The sequence below is a fragment of the Neophocaena asiaeorientalis genome, unplaced genomic scaffold (genome assembly GCF_003031525.2).
Source record: "Neophocaena asiaeorientalis asiaeorientalis breed wild unplaced genomic scaffold, Neophocaena_asiaeorientalis_V1.1 scaffold29, whole genome shotgun sequence".
Lineage (NCBI taxonomy): Eukaryota > Metazoa > Chordata > Mammalia > Artiodactyla > Phocoenidae > Neophocaena > Neophocaena asiaeorientalis.
Window position 1 is genome coordinate 4,639,844 of NW_020174423.1, and position 13,019 is coordinate 4,652,862.

The 13,019-nt window shown below is 42.0% G+C and overlaps 1 protein-coding gene and 2 pseudogenes across 3 annotated transcripts in view; all 3 read right to left on the minus strand.

The window, feature by feature from the left end:
• Positions 1-7,840: 7,840 nt before the first annotated feature.
• Positions 7,841-8,291, minus strand: LOC112407294 (60S ribosomal protein L10-like; annotated as a pseudogene).
• Positions 8,242-8,349, minus strand: LOC112407366 (uncharacterized; annotated as a pseudogene).
• A 286-nt stretch (positions 8,350-8,635) lies between these two features.
• The window catches only part of MATN2 (matrilin 2), a 138,713-nt gene continuing 134,329 nt past the window's right edge, over positions 8,636-13,019 (minus strand). The window contains exons 15-18 of one of the 3 annotated variants that reach the window (XM_024756583.1): positions 12,035-12,106; positions 11,617-11,694; positions 11,146-11,244; positions 8,636-9,188 (exon numbers count right to left, since the gene is read on the minus strand). In XM_024756583.1, the coding sequence (XP_024612351.1) occupies positions 9,133-9,188; positions 11,146-11,244; positions 11,617-11,694; positions 12,035-12,106 (305 nt within the window). In that variant the 3' untranslated portion in view covers positions 8,636-9,132. Of the gene's footprint in view, positions 9,189-11,145; positions 11,245-11,616; positions 11,752-12,034; positions 12,107-13,019 lie in introns of all 3 variants that reach the window. The other 2 variants (XM_024756581.1, XM_024756584.1) reach the window with 2 other exon arrangements.

Here is a 13,019-nt window from a genome sequence, read left to right on the forward strand (position 1 = left end):
TTGCAATCCAAGAACATGGTATATCTTTCCATTTCTTTGAATCATCTTCAGTTTCTTTTATTAATGTTTTATAGTTCTCGGCATGTAAGTCTTTTCACCTCGGTTAGGTTTATTCCTGAGTATTTTATTTTTTTGGATGTGATTTTAGGAGGAACTGGTTTTTTTACTTTCCCTTTCCGATTTTTCATTGTTAGTGTAAAGAAATGCAACCAATTTCTGTATGTTTGCTGTATCCAGCTACTTTGCTGAATTCGTTTATCAGTTCTAGTAGTTTTGTGTAGAGTTTTTAGGGTTTTCTATATATGGTGTCATGTCATCTGCATATAGTGGCAATTTTACCTGTTCCCTTCCAACTTGAATACCTTTATTTATTTTGTTTGATTGCTGTGGCTAGGACTTCCTATATTGTGTTGGATAGAAGTGGTGAGAGTGGGCATCCTTGTCATGTTCTACATTTTAGCAGGAAGGCTTTACCTTGTCATCATTGAGTATTATATTGGCTATGAGTTTGTCATAAATAGCTTATTATGTTGTGACATATTCCCTCTATATCTCTTGGTAAGAGTTTTTATCATGAATGGATGTTGAATTTTATCAAATGGTTTTTCTGTATCTGTTGAGATGATCATGTGTTTTTTGTCTTCTTTCATTGATGTGGTGTATCACATTGATTGATTTGTGTATGTTGAACCATCCATGTGACCCTGAGATGAATCCAACTTGGTCCTTGTTTATGTGGTGCCAGATTCGGTTTGCTAATGTTTTGTTGAGAATATTTACATCTGTATTCATCAAAGATACTGGCCTGTAATTTTCTTTTTTGGTAGTGTCTTTGTCTGATTTTGGTGTCAGGGTTATGGTGGGTTCATAGAATGTCTTTGGGAGTGTTCCCTCCTGTTCAGTCTTTTGGAAGAAGAGTTCAAGAAGGATTGGTAAGTTCCTTGTGTGTTCGGTGGAATTCACCTGTGAAGCTATCTGGTCCTGGACTTTTGTCTGTAGGCAATTTTTTTTTTAACAGGTTCTATTTCATGTCTAGTGATCAGTCTGTTCAATTTCTTTTTTTAATTTTTATTTATTTATTTATTTATTTTTGCGGTACACAGACCTCTCACTGTTGCGGCCTCTCCCGTCGCGGAGCACAGGCTCCGGACGTGCAGGCCTAGCAGCCATGGCCCACGGGCCCAGCCGCTCCGCGGCATGTGGGGTCCTCCCAGACCGGGGCACGAACCCGTGTCCCCTGCATTGGCAGGCGGACTCTCAACCACTGTGCCACCAGGGAAGCCCCAAATTTCTTTTTTTTTTAATTTCATTGCTTTGTGCAGGCTTTCTGTAGTTGCAGTGAGCGATGGCTATTCTTCGTTGCGGTGCGTGGGCTTCTCATTGCAGTGTCTTCTCTTGTTGTAGAGCACAGGCTCTAGGTGCGTGGGCTTCAGTAGCTGTGGCTCATGGGCTCCAGAGTGCAGGCTCATTAGTTGTGGCACGGGCTTAGTTGCTCTGCGGCATGTGGGATCTTCCTGGACCAGGGCTTCGAACCTGTGTCCTCCACATTAGCAGGCAGATTCTTAACCACTGCGCCACCAGGGAAGTCCCAATTTATTTATTCTCGATTCAGTTATGGTGGGCTGTATGTTTCCAGAAACTTGTTTGTTTCTTCCAGGTTGTCATATTTGTTGGCATATAATTCTTCATAGTATTCTCTCAGAGTTTTTTGTATTTTGGCCGTAGCGGTTGCTATTTCTCTTTTTTCGTTGCTTATTTTGTTTATTTGGGTCCTTTTTCTTCTTGGTGAGCTTGGCCAGAGGTTTGTCAGTTTTTGTTTACTCTTTAAAAAAAACTAGCTCTTGTTTTTATTTTTTTTTTCTATTTTTAAAACATCCTTTATTTAGCACCTCTATGATCTTTATTATTTCCTTCCTTCTGTCATCTTTAGGTTTTGTTTGGTCTTTTTCTAATTCTTTTAGGTGGTAGGTTAGGTTGTTTGAGATTTTTCTTGTTTTTTAAGGAAGGCCTATATCACTGTGAACTTCCCTCTAAGAACTGTTTTTGCTGCATTCCATACATTTTGTATGGTTGTGCTTTCATTGTCATTTGTCTCAAATTTTTTTTATTTATTAATTTATTTATGTCTGTGTTGGGTCTTTGTTGCTGTGCGGGCTTTCTCTCTAGTTGCGGTGGGCGGGGGCTCCTCACTGCAGCAGCCCCTCCCGTTGCAGAGCTCTAGGTGCGCGGGCTCAGCAGTTGTGCCTCGCGGGTTCTAGAGTGCAGGCTCTGTAGTTGTGGCACACAGGCTTAGTTGGTCTGCGGCATGTAGGATCTTCCCGGATCAGGGCTCGAACCTGTGTCCCCTGCATTGGCAGGCGGACTCTTAACCACTGCGCCACCAGGGAAGTCCTGTCTCAAATTTTTAATTTCCTCTTTGATTTCATCGTTGACCCATAGGTTTTTTAGTAGCGTGTTTTAGTCTCCATGTAATAATTTTTTTTCTCATTTCTATTTCTGTGGTTGATTTCCAGTTTCATGCCCTTGTGGTCAGAAAAGATACTCAGATAATTTCTATAGTCAAATTTGTTGAGGCTCATTTTGTGCCCTAATATGTGGTCAATCCTAGAGAATGTTCAAGTGTCTTGAAAATAATGTGTATTCTGGTTTTCTTGGATATAATGTCCTGAAAGTATCAATTAAGTCTAAATGTTCTATTGTATCATTTAGGATCTCTGTTGACTTATTGATTTTCTGTTTAGAAGATCTGTCCATTGATGTGATTGGGTGTTAAAAGTCTCCTACTATTACTGTATTCCTTTCAGTTTCTCCCTTTATGTCTGTTAGTATTTGTTTTATGTATTTGGGTGCTCCTATGTTGGGTGCATATATGTTGACAAGTGTAATATCCTCTTCTTGTGTTGATCCTTTTATCATTATATGGTGTCTTTCTCTATGGTCTTTGTTTCAAAGTCTATTTTGTCTGATATGAGCATTGTGACCCCCTCTTTCTAGTCATTTCCATTTGAGTGAAATATATTTTTGCATCCCCTCACTTTTCAGTCTGTGTCCTAAAGTGGGTCTCTTGTAGGCAGCATGTTGTAGCCTCTTTTTTTTTTATCCAGTCTGCCACTCTGTCTTTTGATTGGAGCATTTAGTCCATTGACATTTAAGGTAATTATTGATAGGTATGTATTTATGGCCATTTTAAACCCTGTTTCCCAGTTGATTCTCTATTTCTTCTTTGTTTCTTTTTGTTTTTCCTTTTGTGGTTTGATGAGTTCATTTTATATTGTGCTTTTGTTCTCTTTTAAAAAAAAATTATTTTCAGCTGCGTTGGGTCTTCGTTGCTGCGCACTAGCTTTCTCTAGTGGCAGCAAGTGGGGACTACTCTTTGTTGCGGGGCATGGGCTTCTCATTGTGGTGGCTTCTGTTGCGGAGCACGGGCTCTAGGAGCGTGGGCTTCAGTAGTTGTGGCACGTGGGCTCAATAGTTGTGACTTGCGGGCTCTAGAGCACAGGCTCAGTAGTTGTGGCACACGGGCTTAGTTGCTCCACGGCATGTGGGATCTTCCCAGACTAGGGCTTGAACCTGTGTCCTCTGCGTTGGCAGGCGGATTCTTAACCACTGCACCACCAGGGAAGCCCTGTTCTCTTTTTGGTTTTTGTGAATCTGTTATATGTTTTTGATTTGTGGTTACGCTGTTTTTCAAGTATGTTAACCCCTTCCTTTACGTGCTTTAGACAATATTCATATATGCTCAGACACTTTCTAAAAAAACCCTACATTTTCTTACTCTTCTCCACATTTCATGATTTTGAGGTCTTCTTTTACATCTTCATGTTTATCCTTTTGCTGCTCATTGTGGTTATCACTGCTTTGACAAAATTTTTTTTTTCTTTTAATCTGTATACTGGCTTATTTTCTCTTTCCTGTAGCTTCTTGCTTCTTTTCTATTTGGAGAAGACCTTACAGTATTTCTTCTAGGATAGTATTTTTTTTTTTTTTGAGCATTTAAAAAAGTATTTATTCAGCTGCACCAGGTCTTGGTTGCAGCATGCAAACTCTTCATTGCGGCATGTGGGATCTAGTTCCCTGACCAAAGGATCCAACGCGGCCCCCTGCATTGGGAGCGAGTAGTCTTAGCCACTGGACCACCAGGGAAGTCCCTAGGATAGGTTTAGTATTGCTGTATTCTTTTAGTTTTTGCCTGTCAGGGAAATTCTTTCTCTCTCCTATTCTAGATGATAATCTTGCTGAGTAGAGTATCCTAGGTTGCATATTTTTCCCTTTCAGGACTTAACTGAATATATCTTGCCACTCCCTTCAGGTCTGTAAGGTTTCTCTAGAGAAATCAGCAAGAGGGTTCCCTTGTAATTAACTCTTTGTTTTTCTCTTGCTGCCTTTAGAATCCTCTTTTTATCTTTAACTTTTGCCAGTTGAATTATATGTCTTGGTGTAGGTCTGTTTGGGTTTTCATCTTGTTTGGGACCCTCTGTACCTGGATATCTGTTTCCTTTCTAGGTTTGGGAGGTTTTTAGCCATAAGTTCTTCAAATACGTTTTCGATCCCCTTTTCTCTTTCTTCTCCTTCTGGAATTCCTATAGATTGGCACGCTTTATATTATCCCATAGGTCTCTTATATTGCTTCCTGTTTTTTTTTTTTTTCATTTGGCCTTCTGACTGCTGTTCTGATTGGGTGATTTCTATTATTCTGTCTTGGTTCTTCTGCACTATTCAATCTGCTGTTCACTGCCTTTAGCTCTCATCTCTGCAGATGAGTTTTCTAATTTTTCTTGGCTCCTCTTTAGTTTCTAGTTCCTTTTTACAGTAATCTGTATCTCTCTTGATAGCCTTTCTTAATTCCTTCAGTATTTTCATTATCTGTTTTTTGAACTTGGTGTCTATCAGACTGAAGAGATCTGTTTGTTCTTTCAAAGGGGAGTTCTCTTGATATTTTAACTGGGGGTCATTCCTCTGCTTTATTTTATTTGTATTTCTCTTACTCTGAGTTTAGGAGAAACATTCATCTACTGTGATCTTGGAGGGCTATGTAGGAGCGTCCCTGTGTAGCCTGCATGCATTTAATATTTTTGGTGCAAGGGCTATGTTTAGTATGGATGCCTGCCACCTCTTTCCTCAGTGTGTCCTGGCCCTTATCTCCTTGATAAGGGGGTGTGACTGGTGGTGTGACCAGCGCCCGCACCGCACCGGATGTTAAGTGGGGCCTTCTTTTTGCTCTTTGGTTGTTATAACCCTGTCAGGGACAGTATCTGCTCCCTAGTTGTTGGAGTAGAAGCCCCCAGATCTGTTTCTGAGTTGCACTTCTGAGCTGCGGTGCGAGGTAGGTGGGATTGAAGTGCTCCCACTGGGAGAAGAGCCACTGAGTATTCCTCCACCAGAGCTGTCTGCCTGGGAGTGCGCTCTATTGTTAACCTGTCATCCTTTTGTGCGGGCTCACAGAGTACACTGTTGGCACTGCCATCTGTCCTGCCTCAACCGTAGGAGTGCTGGCAACTGGCTCTGGTACCCCTGAGGTGGTGTTTTCACAAGGCCACCAGCGCAGATCCACCGAAGTCAGGTCCCAGGACTGCAGTAGTCTCGCACCTGGACCCTCTGTGGAAGCTATGGAGGCAGCCCAGACCTGTCCCAGCCATGGGGGCACCCGTTCATTGCTCCACGTCCCGTAGTGCTGAGTTTACAAAGCTGGAGGTGGAGGTGTAAACCCGCGTCTCACGCAGCCCTGAGGAGAGGTTTAGCCCTGCTTCCTAAGTTGCACAGCCTCCGGCACCTGATCCCGGAGGCCGCTTGGGCAGTGGCTGGTGCACAGAGCAAAGAAGCTGCCACACTGGGCCCTGCCCCTTCCTTCGTGCACTGCTTAACAGTGGCGCTTTGCCTCTATGGTGGGCCTGGGCTTCTGTGTACACCTCTGCTTACCGCGCTCCAGCCCCTTTGGGCTGTCTCCACACGGCCAACCCCAATCCTCTCCCCAGGTCTGTCCTCTAAACGCAAGTTTCAGCACCCAGCCCCCACGTGTACCCACGGGCGTGGGCGTCTCAGGCTGGGGAGCACGGAGAGGTGGCACGTGGTTGTGCTCCCATCTGAGCCGCTGATTCCTCTTCACAGCTCCTTCCCAGGGTCGCAGGTCCCATCCCGCTTCCCCCACCCCCGCCTCGTCCTACACAGGTTCACGGGGAGATCTTTCTTGTCCTTTCAGGTGTTTAAGGTGGTCTGCTAGTGCTCAGTAGGTATTCTGTGAGAATACATACGTAGATGTATTTTTGGTGTATTTGTGGAGGTGAGTTCCATGTCCTTATACTCCGCCGTCTTGATTAGAGCCCTGAGATAGTACTGTTTGACGGATGAGGAAATCAAGGCTTGGAAAGGTCACACAAATAATGAAACTGGAAAGCAAAACTTTTATACCTGATATGTACACAGAGCAAAACAAGGAAAATGGAGAACCATTTCAAATTTTAGACAATATTCAAGTTAAATATTTTAGATTAATATGTAAATTTGATGGACTGGTTGGAGGTTTTGTCTCCCACGAAGGCATTTTCCTTCCCAAGTTGGAGAAAGTTGAAACATGTATTTAATAGCTAAAGTGTGTGGCAGTGGTGGCTGTGTGTTTGTGTGCACACAGTCTAGAGCCACTAGAGGGAGCCAGGACTCAACAGAAGACAGATTTGCACCAGCTGGAAGCAATGCCTAAACTCTGATTACATCTCAAAAGGTAATGCCAACCCAAATCAGCACTTCTAATGAAAACCTGTTTTCAGGATCACTCGGAGGACTCAAATATGAATATAAATTGAAGGCTTAATACTTCGAATCACAACTCTTATGCTTGGAAAGAATTAGATGATTTCCAGATAGGATTGTAGCCCAGGAGATGTTCTTCCTAGTTTAGCACACTGCCCTTTGGGAGGAAATTTTGATGGGAACACTTGTCTTGAAGTATTTAAACATAAGCCTATTTAAGGTGTTTTGTTTGTAAAAGCATCATTTGGCCTCAAAAATACAGTAGCTTCCATAGGATGGATGTCATTGGGGGTGGGGGGGTCTTCATTTCTTAAAGAAGCTGCCACTTGTATTTTCTTGATCCTGTAAGTGCCTTGAACTGATAGATTTGAAGTCTCCTTCGACTCTATCCCAATCCCCACTTCCTTGTTTTCCCAGGGACAACACCACTCTTCTGTGTACCCTTCTGGAACATATTTTGTACTTAAATGTACATATTTATGTATCTTTGAACAACTAGCAGTGTAGTTTGTTTTTTTTTCATTTACTGAAATGGTATGCTAAACACAGTTTGCCATTGACTTTAAATTCATCATTGTTTTTGAGTTTTACCGTGTATACATGTAGACAATACGTTTCTTTTAATTTTTTATTTTTTCATTTGTTTTTGGCTGCGCTGGGTCTTTGTTGCTGCGTGCGGGCTTTCTCTAGTCGCGGCGAGCGGGGGCTACTCTTCGTTGCTGTGCGCAGCCTTCTCATCGTGGCTTCTCCTATTGCAGAGCACGGGCTCTAGGCATGCGGGCTTCAGTGGTGTGGCTCACGGGCTCTATAGAGTGCAGGTTCAGTAGTTGTGGCGCACGGGCTTAGTTGCTCCACAGCATGTGGGATCTTCCCGGACCAGGGCTCGAACCTGTGTCCCTTGCATTGGCAGGCAGATTCTTAACCACTGTGCCACCAGGGAAGCCCAATACATTCTTTTAAATATTGCATAGTAGTATTTCTGAGGTATGCCACAATTTATCAGTTCCCTCTCTGAAGATGATTAGGTTATTTGTAATTTGTTAACTTTTATCAACTCGAGTAACATTCTTTTTCTTTTTGGACAAGAAAGTAGGATTTATTGGTGGGCACGAGTAAGGAGGGGACAGCGCCAAGGCTCTCATGCGTGCAGGGCCTGCCATTTGTCCAGAGAGCCACGATTAGGGATGTATTTGACCCCACAGGCCCCGGGATGAGCCAATTTTCTGCCACCATGTTTTCAAATTCATCTGCATTAAACTTAGTGACTCCCCACTTCTTGGAGATACAGATCTTCTGGCGGCCAGGGAACTTGAACTTGGCCTTGCGCAGTGTCTCAATCACACGCTCCTTATTCTGCAGCTTGGTGCTGATGGACATTATGATTTGGCCAGTGTGGACCCTGGCCACTGTGCCCTGGCGCTTTCCAAAGGTACCGTGCATACCTGTCTGGAGCCTAGACTGGGGACAGCGTGCCAGTCATTAATGTACACTGGAAAGGGCTGTCTCCAAGGTCCCTTAGGGCAACCCGTATAGGCAACAGGCTGCATACACTACCGAGGAGGCTAAAATCATCTAGTTAGATACCTGTAACTGCAGTAGCTAGAGTACAGGGTAGGGCTGCATTTTCAGTTTTACTAGGTGTTGATAGATTATACTCCAGAGGCTGCCCATTTGTGTTCTCAACAGCAGTGTACAAGAGCCCCGTATTTCCACATCTTTACCAATGCTATAGTCAGACATGCTAACTTGCCAAGCTGATTGTTTTAACCTGCGTTTTCCTGATTATCGGTGAGATTCAACATTTTTTTCATGTGTTTTAGCCATTTCTCATGTATTACATACCTTGCATTTAAGTTAAACTTAGAATTTTACACAGTACCATTCTCTGAAGTGAATTTTAATATTGTATTAAAAAATCTAACTTGTTACACGATACATATGTTCTATGACTTTATGTATACATCCATATACATATATCAAGGTAAAGTCCAATACAAAAAAAAAAATAGTTTTCCCATGGCCAGTGTTCTACGGAAGTAAGACTGTGCAAACTTTATTTTGGAGTCAAATAAGATTGCAACACTAAGGCAGAACAAGGCAAAAGCAAATGTGTCCACAGTATATTACAGAATATCTTGCATAGCTTATTTGTTCTCACTTGATAAACTCATTTTAGGATTCTGAAAGATTTTCTTTTCTCAATGAATTTATACAAGTTAGTGTGTACTTTTTGCCTTTGCTCTATAGCAAACCAGCTTTCTCAGTACTAGTTATGTTTTAGTTTACAACCTTATAGAATTAATGATAGCTTGAGCTTTTGGGGCTCTGAACTGTTTCACTGTAATCCTTGATACAATGACGTACAAATACATGTAGCATTTTGAATCTTCATCTGTATCTCAGGCGATTTTCCAGGGCTTCCATTCTCTGTGTCATTTCTTCTAGTAAATCTCAAATTAAGGAAGAGGAATCTGAATGGCCTATATTTATTTACATTCAAATCAACTTGATTTATCTACATAAGAATTTGTGTCCTGAAAAATCTAAGGCTTTGGGGTTTTTTTTTTCCCATTTCTGTTAAGTATTTTAAAATTCTGACTTATAAGTTTATAGTAACTCATTAGCATGTGCTATCAAGACTGTAAATCTGTATGGGGTTAAATACTCTTTTTTTTTTTTTAACTTTAAAGCCAGATAGTTCAAATTTTTCTTATTAAAAATTTTAATTCTACTCACACCCCTGTTGCTTATAAATTAATTTGCCATAGCACACCTCTTGAAGCCAAACTGATAATGTTGGGAATGAGGTGAAGAGAAGAAAACAAAAGGATTAGGCCTTGGAAAGTAAGATATGACATCAGAAGAGATGAAGAAAGATGGGGAGTTTTCACCAATGATGATAGGACCAAAGTGTAGCAGCCTTGAAGACTTCTGACCTATGCTCTTTTATTATTTTTTTTATGATTTTTAAGATTTTTTTTCTTTTTTTGGATGTGGACCATTTTTAAAGTTTTTATTGAATTTGTTACAATATTGCTTCTGTTTTATGTTTTGGGTTTTTGGCAGCGAGGCACGTGGGATCCTAGCTCCCTGATCAGGGATTGAACCCGCACCCCTGCATTGGAAGGCAAAGTCTTAACCACTGGACTGCCAGGGAAGTCCCAACCTATTCTCTTTTCTATATAACTGCCTTATTCTCTTGTGAGGTAAAATTCTCAGAGGTGGGCTGGGAAAAGGCAGAGCAGAGGAGCATTACAATAAACATTTGTCTTCCTTCCTGAAGCTTCTTTTCTGTAGCCTCTCCCGCTGCGGAGCACAGGCTCCGGACACACAGGCTCAGTGGCCATGGCTCACGGGCCCAGCCGCTCCGCGGCATGTGGGATCTTCCCAGACCGGGGCACGAACCCGTGTCCCCTGCATCGGCAGGCGGACTCTCAACCACTGCACCACCAGGGAAGCCCCCCTGAAGCTTCTTAATACCCTCCACCTGCTCCCTCAATGGCAGAATGAGAGCCTGGATTCATCACCTATATTAAACACTGTCAGATTATTTTACTTTACTTTATGGAGCATATTTCCAGTTTTCAGAGAGGGAATGGCTGTATGCTGTTCTTTATTTTATAAACCCATTTGCACAGAAATAATTCAGAATTAAACCATTTCCCTTTAGACTAGTTGATGCATGTTGAGCTAGATATCAGGCAGCTTTAATAAGCTTACTATAATTTTAAGTTCAGAGCAGTTGGCAGGGTGTGTTCAGTGTATAAAAGCACTGAATCCTCATTTCTCCATTATCCCAAAGCATCCCTTTTATTTGTAATGTTTTAATGAATCATTGGATCCTGCTGTTGCCTTGGTAGAATGTTTCATCTTAGAGTGCTGATAAAAAAGATCTCTGCTGCCAAACAAAAAAAAAACCCACCCCAGTCCTCTAAACCTACACACTGACCAAATGTGGCCGCAGCGTGGCTTGGGGCCAAAGGAAGGGTTTGGAGTTTAGGTAAAAGACTTTGAAACCTCTTCATTCTACATAATTCTTTGCCTATACGCACTGTATCTTTAATGCACTTCAGATCTGGAATATAGCTTTCATTTCCTCCCAGCAGAGAAGGAGTTAAATAAGTCTTTTTTCTTTACCTTGCATACTGACTGGCCTTACTGCTAAACCTCCTAGAACCAACCGCAGATAGCAGCTAAGTGCTTGACCTGTGCCGGAAGCTTGGCTTGCCCTTGGCTCCCAAGCACCTATCAGTCTGCTTAAGAAAAAGCCTTTCTTGGAGTTCACTGTTCTTGACTTTGTGGAAATGACTTCATTTGATATATACCCATATATAGAATTTTTTGAAGTTGTGGTAATATTCTTTGCATTCCATTCAGAAGCATAACATTAGAAAAGGATATAGCGCTGGGTTAATTTTCTTACTTCTTCATTTGCAAGGTTCTGGAACATTATAAGGTTTTCACATTTGCATTGATTGTGTTTTTCTGCCAAAGGACTTCCTAAGAAAGCAGATGGAAAGTGTTCAACTGCATAACCCACCAAACTTCCCAGACGCATAACAGTAGGACTGAATCAGCATATGAAGGAAACCATAATAAAAGAAATGTTCAGCTTTTTCCATGCAGCCAGATCCAGTAAATACCAGGAAAGGGCTGTATGTGCTTCCAGTGCTGGAAGGGGCCTTTACTGTGGACTGCGGGAGGACTACTCCACTTTCTTTTAGTCTATTCTCTTAGTTCTCATTTTCCTTAAGTTCTTCTCTTTCCCCCTCTCCTACTTCCTCCTTTCCTGTCCTCCCTTAAGCTGAGTTTGTTGGCAAGTTGAGAGGCTGATAGCAAATTACCCTATAGTAATATTTTACTTGGAATTACCTGAGGATTTTGTCGGATGGAAAAGTTTTTGTGTAGACCGTGCAAGATTGTTTTCTTCAAACAGATATCTGTGTTGCACTGCAAAATTAGAACAGGAAAGTATGTCTCGTATATTTATGGTGACTGGCTCAGATTCTGTAAAGAGAAAGAAAACTGAAGTCAAACCTGTTTAACACGGTTGTGGTTATAATATAGCCATCAGCTGTCAGAGTAAGGTACTTGGTATTCCTAGAATGGGGTACATAGCTTTATTTTGGGACATACTATGGCAGAAAGACTGTCAGCAGAGAGGCTATTACCAACTATGGCTAAAAAAGTGTAAATGTTTCCTGTGTGATGGAACAGCTTTTGTCTGTGGGGAAACCATGGTGTAAGTATCAACCAAAGATTCTAAAAATACTGCTTTTAAAAAATGTACCTGTTGGCTGGCGGGCCCTCTTTGGCAGTTCCCCTGCTGGGGAATCCCGTCTTCCACCAGAGTCTTCCAGAGCTGAGAGGTAAAAGATGACCAAAAGAGTGACAGTTGTCCACATGGGCGCGTGTGTTCTTTAGGAAACTGGTCCCAGACCAACTCCTTACCTACCTGCCACCACCCAGGATGTTCTGGTTTGATTTGGTAACACCACCGATTCACAAAAGCACTTGGTTCCCCCGATAATCTTAAGGCCTTTCTAGGGCAGTTCTCTCTAGTAAGAGAAGCCTGGATCCCTTAAATGCATCTTAAGAATATCCCCAAAAATGTTATGTCTAGAAGGTAGGGTGGGAAAAAAAAATTAAGTTTGTCCAAGGGTTAAGTTGCAGTGGCAGCAGCTCCATTTGAGGTGTTTCAGCTTAAGTGAAAGAGCTTAGAGGCAAAACATTATCAAGTTGCCTTAGAAATCTGAAAGGCCTTCCCTTTCTGGCCTCTTTCATCCCAGTGCTCTTTGCTGTGGAGGAATAAGACACATCACTTTGACTGGGATTTTACTGGCGACTGAAGCTGGGACAGAAGTAAAAGGAAAAATGGGCAGAACTGCTATATGCAAGGACACCTGGCACAATAGTGAACTGGAGAAAAGCACGAGGGGCTCCTATACATAAGAAATTCTAAATTCTAAAGGGCAGTTTAATGTTCTGTAAACAGAAGTAGTCCATGCAAGAGGGCATTCTTTACATTTTCATCAGTGAGCTTGGAAGGACTACCATCCCTTTCCACTCTAGTTACAGGTGTATCGCAAAATTGTGCATCAGCTTTCCTGATTCATATAATGGTTTTTTCTAGTTACGTGATCATCTCCATAGGGTTTCTGTGAGGATTAGGCATTTTGCCGTGTGTCAGAACACTCATCACACTGCTCAGTACAGAGCAAGTGCTCAAGCAACGTTAGCTATTATTTTGTCTTCTCTCTCCCCCATTCCACTTT